The following is a 20,477-nucleotide window of genomic DNA, read 5'->3' on the forward strand; positions in this document are numbered from 1 at the left end:
TCCTGAGCTTATATTAATCATAGAATGGTAGAGCTCAAAGGGACCCCCAGAATCATCTAGACTCAACCTCCTGCAATGCAGGAATCTCAACTACATGACAGATGACCATCCAACCTCTGCTTAAAAACCTAGAAGGACGGTTGGGAGTCTGGAAGTCTGCTCAGCTCTTTCTTTTTAGCCATTCTGGGGTCGCCTCTGCTCCGCAATGCCGGCCTCTAGATGGAGCTCGCTCCTTCCCCTCTTCCCCGTCTCCCTTTCTCCTCCAACTTCTAATCCGCTCGAGCCAAACTCCGCGCAACCAGAATCGCAGGGCGAAGCTGGAGGCTCAGGCTGGACTTGTTGATCTCCGTTAGCAAGAAGCGAACGGGAGAAAGAAGGAAAGGCAAGAAGAAGGAGAGAGGCCGCGCTCCCTGACTGCGAGCGGCAGGCGCTTCCTCCCCGCTGGGCCCGGGCCCCGCGCGCGGCGTCGGCGGAGCTGAAGGTGGGGCTTGGGCGAGAAGCGCAGCCGGATCGGCGCGAGGGCCTGCGAGACGCTTGTTGCGACGGGGGGCGCCTCTTTAGACCCACAGAGACGCCTCGGCCCGGGGTGGGGGGTGGGGAGCTGCTGCCTTCGCTCTCCCCATCGAGCAGCTGAAGGGGTTATCCTGGGATTTCGTCCCGGGTGGGGTTTTCTTTTTTCCCCTGCCCGCCCCCCTCCCCATCTCTCGCCGCCGCCGAGGATGCGCGCGACGCCTGCCTGCCTGCCTGCTGAGCTAGCCCGGAGCAGGATGTAGCGAGCGAGCGAGCCAGCTGGCCGACCGATGCCCTCGCCGCCCCCCGGAACCCCACGGCGCCTCCTTTCTCCGAGATCGTGGCAAGCGAAGTGAGTGGCGGAATTGGGGGATGGGGAGACGGGCACCCGGGGGGAGGGGAGAGGGGAGAAGGGGGCAAACCCCACGCGGAGTTAGGAGCTAGAGGATCACATCTGCCCGGGGCAGCATGCGCAGGCTGGGCTGGGGAGCTGCCCGAGGGTTCGGTCCCCGTCGGTGTTGGGGGGGGGGAGGGATCTGACTCCCCCCTGCCCCCTGAAAACCCTTGTAGGATTTTAGTCGGGCGTGGGGAAAGAGAAGGAGCCGTTCCTCCTCCTCCTCTTCTTCTTCTCCCGGATTTCTCCCATCTTGTATAAGCAACAGTGTTGCTAGCTCTTTCTACTGGCTGCATATTATTCTCTTTTTTAAAGGCTGTTGTTATGACGACTCCTATTAGTTATCGCTGGGGGGGGGGGAGGGATAAATGGAGGAGATGGAAATTCTTTCACACTCCCTCCCATAGAAGCCCCACATTCTTTCTTTCTTTTTAAAAAAAGAGCTGGAAATAAATGTGATGATTGCTCCCACTCAGGTTATAAACTCGGGTTCTCTGTCTCCACACCATCTCCATCAACAATGTACACACTCCGCGGTGTAGTCTCTCTTTCTTGTAGACTTAAATGGAAGAAGTGTGCCTGTCTTTCTCCAGTGCCTTATTCAAATAATTGAGGTTAATGGCCCCAATTTCCCTGGAGGCATTTGCCCCAAACTCACCAACAGATGTAGCCAACTTAAGCTCGGCAGACTTTGCTTCCCCAAGTATCTTACTTAAATGAATTAAAATAGGTGTGCCGCTCCCCTATTCACTCATTCCACTAGAGACCTTCATAAAGTGAGAGTTTAATTTTTTTGTTCCCTCCCCCTCCACAATACACCCCCCCCACTGATGTAATCTGTTCTAGCATGGGGCCATTCCAAGTCCACTAACCCCTTCACCGACCACCCTTTGTAAGTGGTAATTTACAAAAGATTAGTCTCTGACATATCTGCCTTTCCAGAGCTTACTAGAGAGAGGAGAGAGTAATAGCCATAGATATGGCTTGTTTCACCCATACCCAATGTGAACAGGACTATCAGACTGTGAATGTCATTTGACTTTGCTCCATGCTAGACTTTCTGCATGTAGAACGGTGTGTGATCAGGTGCCGCTGTGTAAACTATTAGTGCTAGCCTGTGCCTCTGATGTCTTTGAGTTAAATTTATAACAGGGGACAGATTAGAAGCACATGTGAAGAGACTAGATTGGAAGCATTTCTGTTTCTCCAAATACCTAAAAAAGAAAAAAAAGGGGGGGGGAACCTTCCATGATTCTCTTTTAAAGTTCATAGTTCAGCTCTTTGGCAGAAGAGAGAAAACTGAGAAATGCCTCTTAAAGAACATGTAGAAGAAAAAATGAGAACCAGTAGATAAAAATTGCATGCTATTTTCCCAGTCTTAAAACTCATAAACCTGGAAGGAAGTGCTATTGGTTGAACTAACTTCAAAACATGGAGTTCCTCAATACCCCAGGCTTCATGTATGTATGATTTGGGGAAGGAGTATAGAAAGGCATATGACAATTTGATGTGTAGAGTTTCTTGCAGAATTATAGTGACTTTTAATGCCCCCCTCCCCCGTATCCTACCCCATATACAACGCTGTATGTAGCGTGTCTTCAGAGAAGAGTTTGTATGAAAGGTTCAAGCTTGGATCACAAAATATGCCTCTTGGTGGGTGTGTACCTGGTTTGTACCCCATTTATGTCTCTGGGATTCACCCACTTCTCTAGGGAAAGTTGTTTGGATGTCTCAGTTAGCCTTACCAGTTGAAACAGTGGGACTCAAATGAACACCAGTGGCTGTAGCTTGGGTAGGGGATGACCCTGTACATCAGACTTCCCACCTACTCCCTTTCCAAAATCCAAAATCTATTATGGTTGTACAAACTAGTCCTTTTGTTAGGGACATCCAAATTCTCATTGTGCCTAGAATCAAGCTGGGACATCCATTTGTGTGTTTGTGTGTGAGGGAGAGAGTGGGGAAGGTACGAAAGGGTGAGGGACAAACAGTTATGTACATTGCCTTTAAACCAAAACATGCAGGTCTTTTCGTAAGTAACCAAGTATTTCAGCTTTTGCTTGATTGTTCAATGTAACACATACCCAAATGCTTTGATGCATCAGTTTAAAGGGGGGGAGTCCACAAATCTAAGTAAAGGTTCAGAAGAAAAGGAGGGTGGGTAGTGGTGATGAGAATACATATTACTTCAAGGAGAGCAAAATTAATTACAATGGAAACTGCTCCGATGAGCTGCCAACTGGGGTTCATGGGGTCTTCCAGATCCCACTACAAACCAGTGGGGCAGTTTGGTAATTTTAGACTCCAGACTCAATGGACATATGGGGGTGGGAGACTCTTTAGATGGTAACTTCAAAAGCATAGTAATCTGCCTGTAAGCCACATAGGGGCCCGCATGCTCTCTCTCTCTCTCTCTCTCTCTCTCTCTCTCTCTGAGTGGGGCATTGTCCCAGCAGCCTGCCCTGACAACACCACTGCCCCAAACACAAACACTCTGATAGCTCGGTTGGTAGAACATGATACTCTTAATCTCAGGATTATGGGTTCAAACCCCATGCTGGTTGAAAGATTCCTGCACTTCAGGATGTGGGACTAAATGGGCCTCATGATCCCTGCCAACTCTGCAATTCTGTGATATGGCACTGGTTATTTTCCCAGAGGCTGGAAAACGTGTTAGGAAATCTATTTCAGCACCTGGGTGTGGACAGCGCACAGGGTTCCCTTCTATTGCAATGAGTTCTTGCCATGTATAGATCAGGCAAAGGCTGCTCTAAGTCTTGCTGGGCCAATGGCAAAAAAGGTAGCCTGATCGCCTCCCCGCACCCTTCCCCCAGCTCACCACTCTTAAGGCTCTCTTCAGTTTCAGCACCATTAAACTGAACAGCGACCTGTGCTCTTGCAGCCAGCCTTCTGTCCCCGCTGCTCCTTCAAGCAGACTAACGGAGCTGTTTGTACAGCTGCCTGATTAATTGATCAAGCAGGCAGCCCACAAACAAAGGAAGAAGCTCTCATTTGATCCCCAGAAGTCGCCAGTAGCTCTGTGGATTTTTTTCTCTTGCAGGCATGGAGGAGGAGGACAGATGAAGAGATCCTGCTGAGAAGTGTGAGTGCCCTGGAAGCTTTCATCAGCCTGTTCCAGCCTTCCTGAGACAAGCAATGCCTGCGGGGATGAATAAGCATGGATCTCGATCGACTACCTCTTTGCCTCCCGATCCCATGGAGATTGTCAGAAGCAAGGCCTGCTCCAGAAGGGTCAAGCTTAATGTGGGTGGCTTGGCCCACGAGGTTTTATGGAGAACCCTGGACAGGTTGCCACGGACAAGGTTGGGTAAGCTCAGAGACTGCAACACCCACGAAACCCTTATGGATATATGTGACGACTACAACTTGGAGGAGAACGAGTATTTCTTTGATAGGCACCCAGGGGCATTTACTTCTATCTTGAACTTTTACCGCACTGGCAAGCTGCACATGATGGAGGAAATGTGTGCCTTGTCCTTCAGCCAAGAACTGGACTATTGGGGGATTGACGAGATCTATCTGGAGTCCTGTTGCCAGGCAAGGTACCACCAGAAGAAGGAGCAGATGAACGAGGAGCTCAAGAGGGAAGCGGAAACAATGCGAGACAGGGAAGGAGAGGAATTTGATAACACCTGCTGCGCCGAGAAGAGGAAAAAGCTCTGGGACCTTCTGGAAAAGCCCAATTCTTCTGTAGCAGCCAAGGTAAAGTCTAAGCTACACATACTTTATCTGTTGTGGAGACAGCATGTACCTATTGATCAGAGTAACGGCTGGGGAGTACTGGGCTTTGAGTGTTTTATTGTACTATCCTGGCTGTACTGCCCGCAGCATCAAAAGGGATTGCCACAATGCAGTGTGCCATTCAATTCTTTTCTTTTCTGTGCTTTCATATTACGGAGTTATGTTTCAGTGTTGTTTTTAAGAGAGACGATTTGGGGACATGGACACAGATTGACCTGTCATTCTGCACTTTCTGCATTTTTACTGACCCAAGAGTAGAGGACTTTCTGTGGGGGGCCAAAGCACTTAATGGAAAGTTTAAAAGGGCCATGGACAGATTATGCAAACTCTTCATGTAGCCAAAGCCAGATATGTAATATATTCATAAATCATGAATGGATGCATTGGAGCTTTGCCAAATCTCCTGAAGAGTGTTTGGTGTTAGTATCCCCAAAAGTATGGATTTTGGTGTGACAGCAATACTGTATAGCATATTTCAATTCATTACCTAAAGGTTTGTTTTCCTTCTACTGGCATGTGCTGTGAAAATATTACCCATGTCAATTGAATTGTTGGTTTGGTAGCAGCTAAGTTCACTATATTGATATACCATTCACATTATGCAGACTATAGTTACTTAAGTTCTATGTTTAAATTCAACAAGTGTGCTACTCTTCCCATTCCTCTCCCTACCCCTGGACAGTGATGGCTTCGTTCCAGCTTCTCTCTTTTCTGGATGCAGTGTTCTAGCGGTTTTGTTGATATCCTAATCTCCTGGACCACCACCATTTTTTTTCATTTCTAGTCTCAGGCATTTTGGGGAGATCTGAAAACGTTGTTTTTTTCTTGTGATTACAGAGGACTGACTTTGTTTAAAGAAGAAAGAAAACACAGTATCTGCATGGGGTCTCGTGGGATTCCATAAATTGGTATAGAAAGTTAGAAGCTTCCACTCTGATAGTCTCAGTCTGCCACTTAGATAAGTTCTGAGGCTGCTAAATGGCCCAATTTGGGGGGTGGGGGTGGCTTTTTTGTGTTTGTGCAGGGGCTTTTTTTGTGAACACCAAGCCACCTGATAGAAGTGGATGATGTTCTGCCTTGTCTTTCAGTCAAGAACTGAATGACAGGAAGTCATGAAAAGAGGGCAGAAGAGTCACCGTAGCCTAGTGATAAGAGTCCACATTTGCATGAACCTGGAAGGTTCCAAGTTCATTCATTGGCATTTTCAGTTCAAAGGATCTCAGGCATCAATGTGATGAAAGAATTCTGGCTGAATACCCTGGAGATCTTCTGCCAGTCAGAACGGGTCAGCAATGGGGAATACAGACCCAACAGTAAAAGGTAACTTCAGGTGAAACTTGCTCTAACTTGGCTGCCTAACAGATGGGTGAGGAGTTTGCAACACTGCTGCCTTAGGCTACGCTCATCAAAACATGATATATACACACACCACTTTACTTGTGAAGGGTGCATGGTTGTATCAACCCCTTTCCCTTTTAAAGCATTCCAAAGTAGTGACCTAACCCTTTCATACCTTTGTGTATTTAAAGAAAAGTATTGATTTAAATCTTCTATTGCAACCCATGCAGTATTTCATACTTGTACCATCTAGAAAATACAATGTGAAAGATGATACTTCAGGCTCAACGGTTTTTTGTTCGAGGGGTAGGTGGGTGAGATACACCTTGGAAAGATTAAGGCTCCCAAAGTCACCATCACCAGTTTATGACCTTGAAGCTGCCAGTGTGGTGTTGCTGTAGGCGTGCCAGACTAGGACCTGGGAGACCAGGGTTCAGGGTGACCTTGGGCCAATCGCTGCCCTTCATCACAAGGTTATTGTGAGGATTGACTGAAGAGGGGGAGATCCATGTATATACCACCTTGAGCTCCTTGGGGAGAAAAAAAGGTGGGTTACAAATACAATAAATAAATTAATTAATTAACACCAGCATACCCACAAAGAAACTGGGTGCAAATGTGAAGGCTATCATATTAGCAACGTGTAGCATTAAATTGGAAAACCTCAGATGGTCAGCTGTTAAGAAACCATGCAGGTCTCATAGTAAAGCAGTGGTTTTCAAGCTGAGTTCTGTGGAACCTTAAGGCTCCTGGGAAAATTACCAAGAGTTTCTCCGTGAGAAGATCAGTGAAGGTTAGAACATAGGAAACTGCCTCCTACTGTCTCAGACTGTTGGTCCATCTAGCTCAGTATTTCCCGGATTTCAGGCAAGGGCCTTCCACAGCCCTCCATGGAGATGCTGGACTCATGGACCTTCTGTAGCTTCCACCACTGAGCTACATCCATTCCCCGAGCTTCCTGGAGTGGCAGCTGGCTGATGGTTATCAACCTTCCTTTGTATGGTGCAGCAAGAGTGGAATGTTGCCAACTGTGTGCTCAGTTGAGATGTGGCAGTGGAGACATCCCCAAAGCCGTGAGTGTCTTGGATGAAGGGAGCAAAACACCTCCCAAAATCTTCTGCGATATGCAGAACTTGGTTGCGTACACTATGGGACATCTCAACAGGTAGTATTTTCTGAAGGGAGGATCTTTGAAAGCCACGGCCATCAAACAAATAGGCATGGAAGCAGTTGCGATTTTTCTAGTCAGTGGGATGGTCTCGGAATACGCTATGATATGCAAATTGCACATTCTAGCAAGAAGACTTTCCACTTCGCTTTTGTAAAACCTGGATTAGATGCTTCTGCATGAGCACAGCCCAGTGATTGTAAAAGAAACTGATAATTCCTTTAAAGTTCTGAGAAGGCGTTTCAAGGATCGAGGGACATCTGATGCAGTGTGTCAGGAAAAGGGATGTTGTGTGGCTTTCAAAAAACAACAACCAATTGTCGTTTTTATTTCTCACAACAGGCTGATCCAGGCTGCCTTTTTAAATATATATTTCAGATGTCACAGCGCTGAATGTGAATAATTTATCAGGGTGTTTTGGCATGCGTGCAGAATCCCAAAACGTCGGCCTCCGGCTTAGGCCGGCTGTGGCACAGAATCAAAATCCATTAGAGGCTGTTGATGTTTCATGATTTATTGTATATGTGGATGATCATCCTTGCCAAAGAAGTGTCTTTTGTGATTTATAAGTCAAATCCATTCTAGGGTTTGCCTTCTGGAGAGAAGAGGGAGAGAGAAATCCAGTGTAAATGCATTTAGCAATTGCAGGCTTATGTACTAATTTAGAGTGGATTGTGGGAGCACATTGCACTTCCTTGCGAGCTTCCGCTGCTGAGATTCTTAGCACAGGCTCAGATGCTGAGTTGCTCCTCTGTTCACATAAGAGGGTATGTGTAGAGTATGTATTTCTAGCGATGCTGCGAGTCCTGTATTTCTGTACATTCCCCCCTTAGAAGGGAATGTACAGAAATACAGGACTCGCAGCATCTCTAGAAATACATAGGTATGGTTCCACCAAGTCTCCCTTGCTTCTTTAACCTGATCCACAAACACACATTATATCCAAATCATTCCCAGGGAGAGGGTCCTGCCAGTGTGGTGTAGTGGTTGAGAGCGGTAGTCTTGTAATCTGGGGAACCGGGTTCGATTCCCCGCTCCTCCACATGCAGCTGCTGGGTGACCTTGGGCCAGTCACACTTCTCTGAAGTCTCTCAGCCCCACTCACCTCACAGACTGTTTGTTGTGGGGGAGGAAGGGAAAGGAGAATGTTAGCTGCTTTGAGACTCCTGAAGGGGAGTGAAAGGCGAGATATCAAATCCAAACTCTTCTTCTTCTCTTCTCTCTAATATTTTTGTGGCAATTGCCCTCATTGCCTTTTTTGGCAGGAAGATGAATGTATTTGGATTTTCATACCTTTGAAATGCTAAGATTTTGTTTGGAGTTTTTATAATTTGTATTGTTTGTACTTGATTTTGTGTGTTGATTATTCATGAGCTACCTTGGTGGTGGGGGTGTTCTTTTTTTAAAGCCAAAAGGCAGCATGTAAATAAACAGTAACGTTTTAGGGTACCCCACACCATTGCCAAGTTTTCCCCAAGCCCCTTAGCAGATTTTCAGGGGGTGCCAAGAACTGCAGAAGAAAGCAGGAGGCGGAGAGACCTTCCCCAGGTATATGAACTCGACATTTTGTTCATAGAAGGAAAGTTAAGCTCCAAGCTGGGATACCTGACGAACTGGATCATCATTATTAAAATCAGAGCTAGACGTAAAAGAAGGAACAGCATAGGCAAAATCAAACATTGCAATGTCCCATTGGTTTCATTGGGTGAATTAAGCACAAACATAACTTTCTCCAGCTGAAGTAAATGGAACTTAAAAGTGCTTAACTTTGTCTGGATTTTGGCATCTCTGCACTTTCCAAAATAGTTATGGTAGTACTATTCAGTGACCGTGATAATATTCCAGGTTGAATAATCTGTAACACAAAGGATACATGGACCTTTAAAAGCTCAACCTAAGTCAGCCTTGTACTTAAGCACTTTCTTGGTAGCTATAGGCAACAAGGAATCACATGCAGGTGAGTGGACTGGTAGAGGAAAGACAGAGTATTTATTTCCTCTCTCCTTTCTGTGCCCGGCATAGAAAACAATTGGGTTGTCAGAGGAGGGAAGTCCTCTCCACTGGCCCCAGCATAGAGAGGCCAAAAGCTTCTTCTTGGTTTCTCATCTGCCAGTTACCAGCAGCCTGGTAATTTGTTTATTTATTTACTTATTTTGCAGTCTAGTAAGGTGCATACATCAAAACAGGGCCCTATCCTGGTTTCTAATCCATAATTGACTTCTGACTTCTGTTCCATGATTGAAACTAAGACCTCCACGTCCAATCTGACTATGGACTAACATGAACTTACCTCATAAACTCTTATCTCTAATTCTGTAACGAATTATTGTGTTATACATATCTTTATGAGTTTGAGTTTGTAATCTCTATTTGAGTTTGTAATCCTTGTCAGAATACATACTTTTGAATGGATTAGTTTTTGTTACTATTGACTATTGATTTGCGAGTGGGGACCACTCCCACTATTGAAATTTACATTGGCCTGAGTTCTTGGTGTGCTTTTTTCTTAGTAATTTTTTGGGGCTTATTTGCAAGGTTGCTATAAATATGCAGAGAAAGAAGAAAGCTACTCTTGGTAATACTTTTATTGTACACATGGGGAAGGGGAAATGGAATCTGGAGAAGTGTTGAGGATCTTAGGCGAAATTAGCATCATACATCGGTGTGCATCATACAATGTGGCCTGTTTAGCCTTATATGTGCAAAGGTATGATGCTTGTTGGGACACGGGTGGCGCTGTGGGTAAAACCTCAGCACCTAGGACTTGCCGATAGCATGGTCGGCGGTTCGAATCCCCGCAGCGGGGTGCGCTCCCGTTGCTCGGTCCCAGCGCCTGCCAACCTAGCAGTTCGAAAGCACCCCCGCGTGCAAGTAGATAAATAGGGACCGCTTACTAGCGGGAAGGTAAACGGCGTTTCCATGTGCGGCTCTGGCTCACCAGAGCAACTTCGTCACACTGGCCACGTGACCTGGAAGTGTCTGCGGACAGCGCTGGCTCCCGGCCTCTAGAGTGAGATGAGCGCACAACCCTAGAGTCTGTCAAGACTGGCCCATACGGGCAGGGGTACCTTTACCTTTACCTATGATGCTTGTTCCCTAGGCTAAATGACCGTCTCTAGAAGAAAGTGAACAAACCCATGATCTATCATTAGATCGCATTAGTTTTGTTTGTTTTACTTTAGAATGGCCCACTCGCTGGATTATCACCCTGTCATGGTGAGTGGGCTTGCATGTTCCTATGACCCTTGTGAGTGAAGTGCAGAGTGTTTGAGGACCAGGACATTCGCAGGGAAACCAAAATGCTTGTTTACAAAGCTATTGTACTACCAACCTTACTGTATGCTTGTGAAACATGGACCACTTATAAACACCATCTCCAACACCTCAAAAGATTCCATCAACGGTGTCTCCAAAAATTTTAGACATCACTTGGGAAGACAGGCAAATTATTACCAGTGTACTGGAAGAAGCAAAGATCACCAGCGTTGAAGCAATGATTCTTCAACATCAACTTCGTTGGACTGGTCATGTTGTGCGGATGCCTTATGATCATCTTCCAGAGCAACTACTCTATTCCCAACTCAAGAATGGAAAGCGTAATGCTGGTGGTCAACAAAAGAGGTTTAAAGACTGTCTCAAGGGAAATCTTAAAAAATGTAGTATATAAACACTGACAACTGGGAAACACTGGCCTGTGAGTGCTCCAGTTGGAGAACAGCCTCTACCAAAGGTGCCATGGGTTTTGAAGACACTCTAACTCAGGATGCAGGGAGAAACGTGCTACAAGGAAGGCAGGCTTGGCAAATTCACACCGTGATCAACTCCCGCATGGAAACCAATGTACCCACTGTGGAAGGACGTGTGGACCCAGAATTGGCCTCCACAGTCACTTAAGGACTCATTGTTAAAACCGTGTTTGTGGAAGACAATCTTACTCGGCTACGAGTGATCGCCAAAGAGAAAAGAGAGACTTTAGAATGGGCACAAAAGGCTCAGAAATTCATTAGAGCAGCTGTGCTGGATTGTTCAGCCCTTTCCCAGTACTGTTCTCCTAAAGCTATTATAATGCTCAGAGGCAGAGTAAGGAGTGTGCAGATTCAATAGAATTACTGGGGGGAAGGGGAGACTTAAATTAGGGAAATAGCCTGGGCTGCTAATACTTAAGCACCCGCTTTCCTGGTGCTGCAACTTCCATCAAATTCAAAGTGCCCTGCTCCACCCATCGTATAATTTTTTGAAAATGCAGTAGATCCCATCACACATATCCTGCGTCACTTGCGCTTTGTCCTTGTCATAAGGAGTGCATCTTCTGTAAAAGGCAGGGTATAGATTTTCGGCTCTGCTCTTCTGTTATGAGTGAAACAGCTGCGCCTGATTATAATAATTTGGGGCCTGCAATCTGCACACATTTCAAGTCAGCCCCAACCCATTGTCTGCAGCCACTTCATAAATGTCATCCTTTGTGTTGAGCAGGTGGCATTGTCTTGTGACCGAAAGATCAACACTCTCTTTCTCCTTTATTTATTTCTAAAGAAGGGCCTTTCATTTTCTTTGCCAGCAGTTCATCACATTCTCCTGTGCAAACCAATCCAGTGGAAGTAATTCAGGAATTGCTGGAGAGGAATCTCTAGCCAGTGTTATTGAGGCAGTCAGATGAACTCATCGTAATTGCTTTTGCATTCTTAAGAATTGATGCTTCTGTGATCTGTTAAAGTTTAAGTCAGGGATGGGGAACCTGTGGTCCTTGCAGATGCTGTTGAGCTCCCAACTCCCATAACCCATAACTAACATAGCCAGTGGTCAGGCATCATGGGAGTTGGAGTCTAATATCTGCAATGACACAGCTTCCCCATGGACCCAACATAAAATAAACACATAATTGATTGTAGTCGGCACTTAAAAGCTTCTTTTCTGACTCTAGTTTTTCAAAAAAAAGAACGCAGTTGATTTTTCACTGTAAAAGTCATTCTTAATGCCATGGGTCGTTACCATGCAACTTCTAAAGCTCAGTGCATGCCTGTAGTGCACATGCTAGCACACTACTTGTGACACATACATTCCCTGATCAGAAGCAGCTATCCAGACTTTAGCTTTGAGAGCAGTGTTGGGACACGTGAAGCATTTGAGACTGCCAGGTTGTAACCTGGAGATTTCATCTTTACAAATATCTCTGATGCTGGAGTGGGTAATGAAGCATCTACAGCTTCTGCTGCCTGCCCTCTCCCTGACCTACAGTATGGCACAACTGGAAACCAACTCACACCTTCTGTTTATATGTACAAAACATCTGGGGGAAGATGCCAAAATACTTGTGAGATGCAGCATATGCCACACATGGACAACAACCCAACAGAAGTTCTAATATGGTAGAGCTGCCATCTCTTGATCTGAAATAGTTGGGATGGGAAGCATTGGATCATCATACATTATCAACAAGTTTGTTTGTTTGGGCGGTGCGAGAGATTGTAGCACTCAGAGCGTGGTTGGTTGCATTCAGCTGATTGCAGTGAGTTTTGTTTGTGTGTGAGAGGGGGTGAGGGGTTGTTGGGTTAAGTTAGCCATATCGATTTGTATGTTGTTGGGAACAGAGACATTGTATGCACTCATGTTGTCTATGGAAATCCTTCAATTATATTTACATACCGTACTGGCTCGAATATAAGCTGCAGCCTCAAATAAGCCACACCTTTAAAATTCAAGAGGAAAAAGAAAAGACAACACCCGAATATAAGCCGCTCCCTTAAAATACCACAGGCACTCACACCCGTAAAAGGAGTCATCGGTGGTAGGGAGCCTCTGCGCAGCTCCATCGAAAGAGATTGGGCAAAAGGTGAGGGCAGAGCCATGATTCTGCTTCCCAAAGCTGGGAGCCTCCCTCTTGAATTCCTGACCAGGCTTTTGGGCTCCTGCTCTGCCCATAAGGAAGATGGAGGGAGGGAGGGATCTGGATTTGTGAGGTTGTGGGAACTTGCATCCAAAAAGAACCTGCGGGGGCATGGAAGGAGGATGGAGAGGAGATCCCAGTCCCCCCCCCCCGACCCTGTCATTAAAACTGAAATGGTTGGTGCGTTAAAGCCAATTTTTGTAAGGTCACAAATTTAAGCTGCACCTTAACTTTTCACGGTTGGAATTTGGAAAGAAAGTGTGACTTACGTTCAGGCCGATACGATATATATTATACATTATCAACAAGTCTCATTGTGCAGTTGGGTTGGAGACTGACTGGCTCTCTACCCCATGGCAGAGTCAGAATGGAATACTCTACTATTACTGAAGAATACCCTCTTCACCCAGAACCATTAAACTGGCAAACTATCTGGATTAGGAGGTTGCAGTCCAGCTTCTTGCACACGGTTAAAACTCCTCAGTCCTATGGCAAGAGCACCCTAATCCTAAAAATATGTGTGCTTTGCTTCACTCTGCATCCCGGCATTTCCATAGTTATGGGCTGAACCCTGAGTGACAAAATCTGTGCGAAACCCAACCACATTATCATACTGTTGTGAAGCTGACAGCCATGTGTTCCCCAAGTACATCAGGCCAACCCTCTCCACCCTAAAACCTGGGCAGCTTTGATTCATAATTGCAGGCTGCCACAATGGCCATTGTCACGCTCCTTGAAGCTGCGAACATGGAAATTGCAGGGATGGAGAAAATCAGAACAGTGGTGACTCACATCCCAAATATGAAGCTGCAGTGAGGAGATCTCCATCTCTTTCAGAAGGATCCAGAGATAGTGATGGAAGGCACTTGGCAATACATTTTATTTGTGTTGAGTGCTTGGCCCTCTTCGTTGGGAAAATAAGCAAATAAATCTCATGTAGTCCAGCTCAACCGGACAACACATAGGCAATAATCTTAAGCAAGAGTGATGGCACTCTTAATGCATTGGGAACTGGTCCTCTGCATTAAAAGCTAATTAACATTTGTTCTTATTACTAGGCTGTAACACCTATCAATGTCTTTAGTGGATCAGTTTCTTCTGTCTCATCTGATGGCAACATCCTTGCCAGATCCCTGCAAATTATTTAGCTTGAAATAATCCCTCTTATGCTACTAGGTGTTTGCTTTTGAGATGGTTCCTTTAACTCCTGCTTCTGCTTACTTTTCCAGCACTCCTGATCCTCCTTGCCCATTTGTTTATATTTGCCTTCTGCTTATAGGCTCCACTGTTTGCTGTGTCTTTACTTAGTCATGCTTTCCTCAGCTGCCCTTGCCAATTGGATTGGATTTAGCTGAAATGAAAGTTGGGTTGCAGGTTATTTCCTTAAATGCCTCTTCTTTTCATGTGGATTTTCAAGCGGAGGCTTCCTTAGAGGTGCTTTGCCACAGCAATTAAAGTTAGCATGGATTATTCACCTTGCTTTTCAGTGTTTTCTCATTGAGAACGAAGGCTTTTTAAAATACCTGTATCGTTGTAGACATGAAGCAAATCAGCTCCCAAATATTGACCTTTGTGAATTTTGCTATTTGGATATGAACACACACACACCCTGGATGTTTTCTGAATATTCCAAACAGCATACAGATATCCTCCAAATGGTCACTGCATGATCGTTTGAGTGTTGTCAAACATGTTTAGCTACGTCCTTGGCTAGCGCTGCGAGATTCCCCTCCCCCCCCCCGTCCTTACCCACATTGTCCTTTCACTTCACTGTCCCCATAACTGCTCCAGAGGGTTGGGGGGAAGCCCTGAACAGATTTATGGGGTGCAGTGGGGGACAGAGGGGAAGAACATACCATTCAGCAAAGAGAAATCCTTGCATTGACAGAACCATGTATGTAACATTACATTGAATACGATCCATTATCACTGATGCTACAATAAGATCTGAGCCGTGCCTCTTCCTCCCCAACCACCCTTGGATCTCCATAATGAAAAAAATCACCCAAATGTTTTGCCTTGCCAGAAACCGTGGGTCCCCACTGTGGCGATCACACAGGGTCCCAGGACGTTTCACCATCTAGTGATCGCAGTGCCACCACTTTATTTCTCGCTGCCACCACCCACCCCCTACCTGGTACAATACTGAGTCCAGTCAGCGTTAAATTGGAACATAAACTTCTGTTTATTTATTGCAGTTTAACAAGTGTGTGGTTTCATAAACGGTATCGGTCAATTACAATCATGGGGTGCCTATCCAGACCTATAACTTCCACTACCTGCTCTCACTCACTAAACCCACCTCTCGGATATCTACTTGTCTTCCTATCTCCTAACTGTTCCTGACTCAGCTTATTTTGCTGCACTAACTCAACCTACCCACAGACTCTATCCCAATTCACTCCCACTCCAACCAACCACCCAACTCCCAACGAACTCCTCCTCTCATCCCTCCCAGAGCTGGTTTTATAGTCCCTCTGACTCCACCCCCTCTGACTCTAATTGGGTAACCTGTTTAACTATTTCACCTCCAGCACTCTCATATGCTAACGTCATACCCCCCGCCAGACTTTATTCCTTTGCTGGAGTAGGAGGGGGGAGGCCATTTTTGCTTATCTCCACCCCCGTGTCTTGTAGTCACCACTGCCATCTCCCCGCACAGTTCCATTACAGGAAAACAATAAAACACTTAATAGCTAGTAAAAATAAACCACAAACATCCTGTCTCTCTCCCCCACTACCCATACCAATACCAATAAATACATAATGACACCCAAAATGAAATCGGAACACCACACAAGAAAAAAAAAAAGCAAGGGGCTCTTCAGTAGGGATTGCCAAATCTGTCAGTTTCAGCTTCTCTTGGTTTCTCATTTTGCCAGGCTTAAGCTCAGTGTTCCACATCATTTCCGCATCAGTTTGCAATTTTTTAAAAAGTCCTCACGAAAATTCCTCAGCGTTTCAGTGCGAATTTCTCAAAATATGCACATTTTAGTTTGCAATTTTCAAAAATGTAATGCATGTATATATATTGTGTTCACTAAAAAAATGCTTTGTTCTGCACAATTTACACTAGTATATGCATTTTTGTAAACATGTCTTGGCTGAAGAACTGCATTGCAACATTCGGAGAAGAGCAGCTTTCGAAGGATGGCCATAGTTTGGTTCATGTATGGTTTTGGAATGAATTGGGTAGCCTTGGCTTGAAACGCAAACAAAACCTGATTTCTCTGCCTTCCCTAGTCTTCAGGGCTTTTCTAAACACATGGGGCATGTTCGAACACAGCTGGCAAAGTGTTGCAGAGATGTGGGGCCCGTGCAGAAAAGGCCCTTCCCTTGCACCTGTCAATCAAATTGCTCTCAGAGGCAGTCACCTAAGGAGGACCTCTGCTGCCAACTTCCAAGTATGGGCAGGTTAGCATGAGTGGATGTGGTTCTTCAGATAACAGTTAAAGCATTGATTCATAGAAGTTATTCCAAATTAGCAAGAGATATTCGTATGACTCCAATAGAATAGGGATTTGGAATCCATAAAGAAGTGGATAAGTTATACTTTGCAAGATTATATTTGCTCTAGTTAATGGATTTTATTCATACTTTAGCGTTGAGAAAGTCTCCATATTGAGTTGTGGCCAGTAATGAAGATGATATTTATTTATATCTCATTCTGTTTACTCTTCCCTCATTAACCATCCAAATGGATTTACGAGAGTCCTCACTGTTATACAAGTAGAATAAGTGCCAAATATATGCAGCTATTTGTTTCAGTGTGCAAAAATAACACTAGCAAAATAAATGTTGCTTTTGCCCAGCTGAGGCACCATATCAAGAAGTTTAAAATATTAACAGCTTTTTCCTAAGATCAAACTAAGGTGGGCCAGAGATCCAATCACCTGTCTTCAAAATCTATACCAGGCTAGTTTTAACACAAGTTTATTATGGATGTTTATAATGGATGTGCTTTTGTAGAGGTTTTGTTGCATTTGGGGGAGAATATTGACTGATAGCTTACAGTGGTTGAAGTGCTGTTAGAAGGCAGCCCTCTATTTGAATGGTTGTTTTGTCTAAGTCCAGTTTAAAGATAAAGAACCCTAAGAAATATGAGCAGGAAGAGACTTGCAGTGGTTCATCAACAATTAGTTAGCACCAGGGTGGATAAAAATCAATGATTTTTAATTAAATAATAATAATCATTTTTTTTAAAAAAATTTAAATCGGATTTTAAAAATAAAATGCTTTTGGAGGAAAAATCTTTCTAAAGATAGTTTTCTATTTAAGTTATATTATAGTCCAAAGACTATTTATCAGGAAATAAGGATTTGTTTTAAGTTTTTCATGTGTGCTAAAACCCAGTTTAAGGGTTTTTTTAAATTTAAAAAATAGTTTAACCATATCAGTTAACAAACATGGATACATATGCTATAATGTTACTGTTTTAGTTAAATAAATAGTTTAAACTGTTATTAAGGAAATGATTATTTTTCTCCTTCCAATAAAGTACAGCAGAAAACTTGTCCAAATATAAACAATACTTTCATAATTAGCTGTCTGTATTTCTGATAGTATAATCAGATCAGTAATTTTTGATATAACTGTAAAAACTACTCCGAAAATTTATTATTCCAAAAATGAAACCTTCATCTGGTTGCAAATATTAACATTATACCAGCAAAAATGAGTCTGTCTGCAAGAAAGGAAAAGAAAGATTTAAATCAAGTCTTACTGACTAGTGGTTTAAATCATTATTTAAATCGATTTGATTTAAATCAAATCCACCCTGGTTAGCACTGGACAAACAGACTGAGAATGCCCACAGAGATTATCTGGTCACAGTCTTCCTCACTATGGAGAGATGTCTTATACAGTGGTGCCTCGCAAGACGAAAAGAATCCGTTCCGCGAGTCTTTTCGTCTTGCGGTTTTTTCGTCTTGCGAAGCAAGCCCATTAGCGGAGTAGCGCTATTAGCGCTATTTGCAGTTTAAGGGCTAAAAACGGCTTTTTAAGGCTTAAGGGATTAGCGGTTTTGCTGCTAAAATGCTTTTAGCAGCTTAGCGCTTCAGGAAAAGGGGTTTTGGAGCGAAAAAGCCCCTCAAAATTTTTCGCCAATTTTCGTCTTGCGAAGCAAGCCCATAGGGAAATTCGTCTTGCGAAGCGCCTCTGCAAACGGAAAACCCTTTCGTCTTGCGGGGCACCACTGTATTTCTTTTTAAGATATAGCAATTCTTTTGAAATTTGCATCTCTCTAGTATCAATTCCCACATGCAAATTTTCTGCGGATCTCAGTAAGTAGCCACCCTAGAGAAGAACATAAAAATAGCCTGCAGGATCAGGCCAGTGGCCCATCTTGTCCAGCATCCTGTTCTCTCAGTGGCCAACCAGATGCCTGGGAGAAACCAGAGAGCAGAATCTGAGCACAAGAGCTTCCTCGCCACTTGCTTGTCTCGGTAAGCCTTTCCACCCAAAGAAATGTTCAGATTTCCCCCCTCTGGTTTCTTTTCTTTCCCCCTTTCCCCTTCCTCTCTTTTCCAAGGGGGGGCGGGCAGTTGCCCAAAGTTTTGGGTCCTCTCTATGGTCTGCTACTGAGCTATGTATCCTTTGTAACTGCTAAAACAGGGCTCAGAAAACTTTTTCAGCAGGGGGCCGGTCCACTGTGTCAGGAGTGCATGCAGGAGCCAGGCCCTGTGACCAGTAGGGCTTCGCAGGACTGGGGCCTCCCTAAGTTTGTTCTGGAGAGGCAAGGCGCAGCCGCACAGGTGAGGCCGCTTAGTAACTCACTGCACCTGGTGGGAAGAGCTGGGAAGGGGTATAAAGTCAGCATTTCCTTCAGCTCTTCACCACAGCAACATGTTTCCTGCCTTGCTGTGTTTGGCTTTTTGCTTCCTGATCCCTGGACCTTGGCTTCCTGACTCCCTGCTTCTTGATCCTCGGACCCTTGACTTTGTGACTCCTTGCTTCCTGACCCTTGGACCCCCGGCTTCTGGACTCTAGTTCCTGCTTCCACCCCACCATCTTGCCCCCGGTCCCGATGTCCTCAGCTGGGACTTTGATCACCCGTAGACCGGACCGTGACACACTGTCCCTCAGACCTTGGGGGGGCAGACTATATTTTGAGGGGGGGGATGAACAAATACCTATGCCCCACAAATAACCCAGAGGTGCATTTTAAATAAAAGGACACATTCTACCTTAGAAGGCGATTGGGCCGGATCCGGCCCTCGGGCCTTAGTTTGCCTACCCATGTGCTAAAACGAAGGGGTTTCTTTCTCCCTTGCCCACGTAGACATCAACAGAACACCAGGTCTCCATCACCACCCTGCAGGTACCTTGTCTAACTATATTTATTTACCTGCCATATTTATAAATCACTCTTCCTCCAAAGAAGCTCAGGGCAATGTGCAATGCAAGAGAAACAGTAGCATGCCTCAAGTAAAGAAAACATTGAACAAACCTGAAGGATTTACAAAGTAACAATCATTAAACACAGATGATAGCTCAGTTGGTTAGACCATGGTGCTGATAACGCCAAGGTTGCAGGTTCGATCCCTGTATGGACCAGCTGCATATTCCTGCATTGCAGGGGGTTGGACTAGATGATCCTCAGGGTCCCTTCCAACTCTACAGTGCTATGATTCTACAATTTGGTGTTGGGGAAGCTCTGGGTGAGCAAAATGGTCTTCAGTTCATGTCTAAATCTCTGCAAGGCAGGGGATAGGAGCCTGTGGAGGGTGCAATTCTGCGTGTCCTCTGCCTATGTATCTTCTCAGGTATTATGAGCAGAGAACCCCCACCAATCTTCAGGTAGGCTGGTATTGAAAGAGGTACTGCTGCATATATTTCAGCCCTGAAATGCTTAGGGCTTTAGGAACTGTTCTCAGCAACCTATAGCTAGGGAAGATTGTTAATTTTGGTTCTGTGAGTTTCTCATTTTTCCATCCTTCAATGCAGTTTACCACATTTCCACAGTAATGTGCTTTAAAAAATTGTCATGAACATTCATAAGAATTTTAGTGCAATTTTCTCCTGATCAATTTTTTTTGTATGCAGTTTTGACTAATATACACTTTTTTTGCAAGCACCTTCCCCTAATAATGGTGCATTTTTGTACATGTTGTTTTGTTGGTGATCTGCATTGCAAAATTCAAAGAAGTGCTAATTTCAACGGAAAGCTGTGTGGCAGCTTGCATATTGGTTGGGGAAGTGTGAATTGCATAATTTCTCGTTAAGATGCAAACAAAATCAAATTTCTCCTATGTCCCTACCAGTAGCGCACAGGCAGGCAGCGTAGTGCTTTTACATCTGGTGTTACATTCTCCTGTCTTGCTGCCCCCATCAATAACCTAGCAGCCATATTCTGCACTAGGTTTGGCTTCTGGACTATCTTCAAGGGCAGCTCCACACAGTAGTATTGCAGTAGTCCAGAC

The 20,477-nt window shown here is 44.7% G+C and overlaps 1 protein-coding gene across 1 annotated transcript in view; it reads left to right on the forward strand.

Moving 5' to 3' along the window:
• The first annotated feature begins 225 nt into the window (after window positions 1-225).
• The window catches only part of KCNB1 (potassium voltage-gated channel subfamily B member 1), a 192,641-nt gene continuing 172,389 nt past the window's right edge, over window positions 226-20,477 (forward strand). Inside the window, exons 1-2 of the mRNA XM_083446846.1 lie at window positions 226-862; window positions 3,966-4,627. Of these exons, the coding sequence (XP_083302972.1) occupies window positions 4,061-4,627 (567 nt within the window). The 5' untranslated portion in view covers window positions 226-862; window positions 3,966-4,060. The remainder of the gene's footprint in view (window positions 863-3,965; window positions 4,628-20,477) is intronic.

Source organism: Podarcis tiliguerta, assembly GCF_965153285.1.
Source record: "Podarcis tiliguerta genome assembly, chromosome: 6".
NCBI classification, from domain to species: domain Eukaryota; kingdom Metazoa; phylum Chordata; class Lepidosauria; order Squamata; family Lacertidae; genus Podarcis; species Podarcis tiliguerta.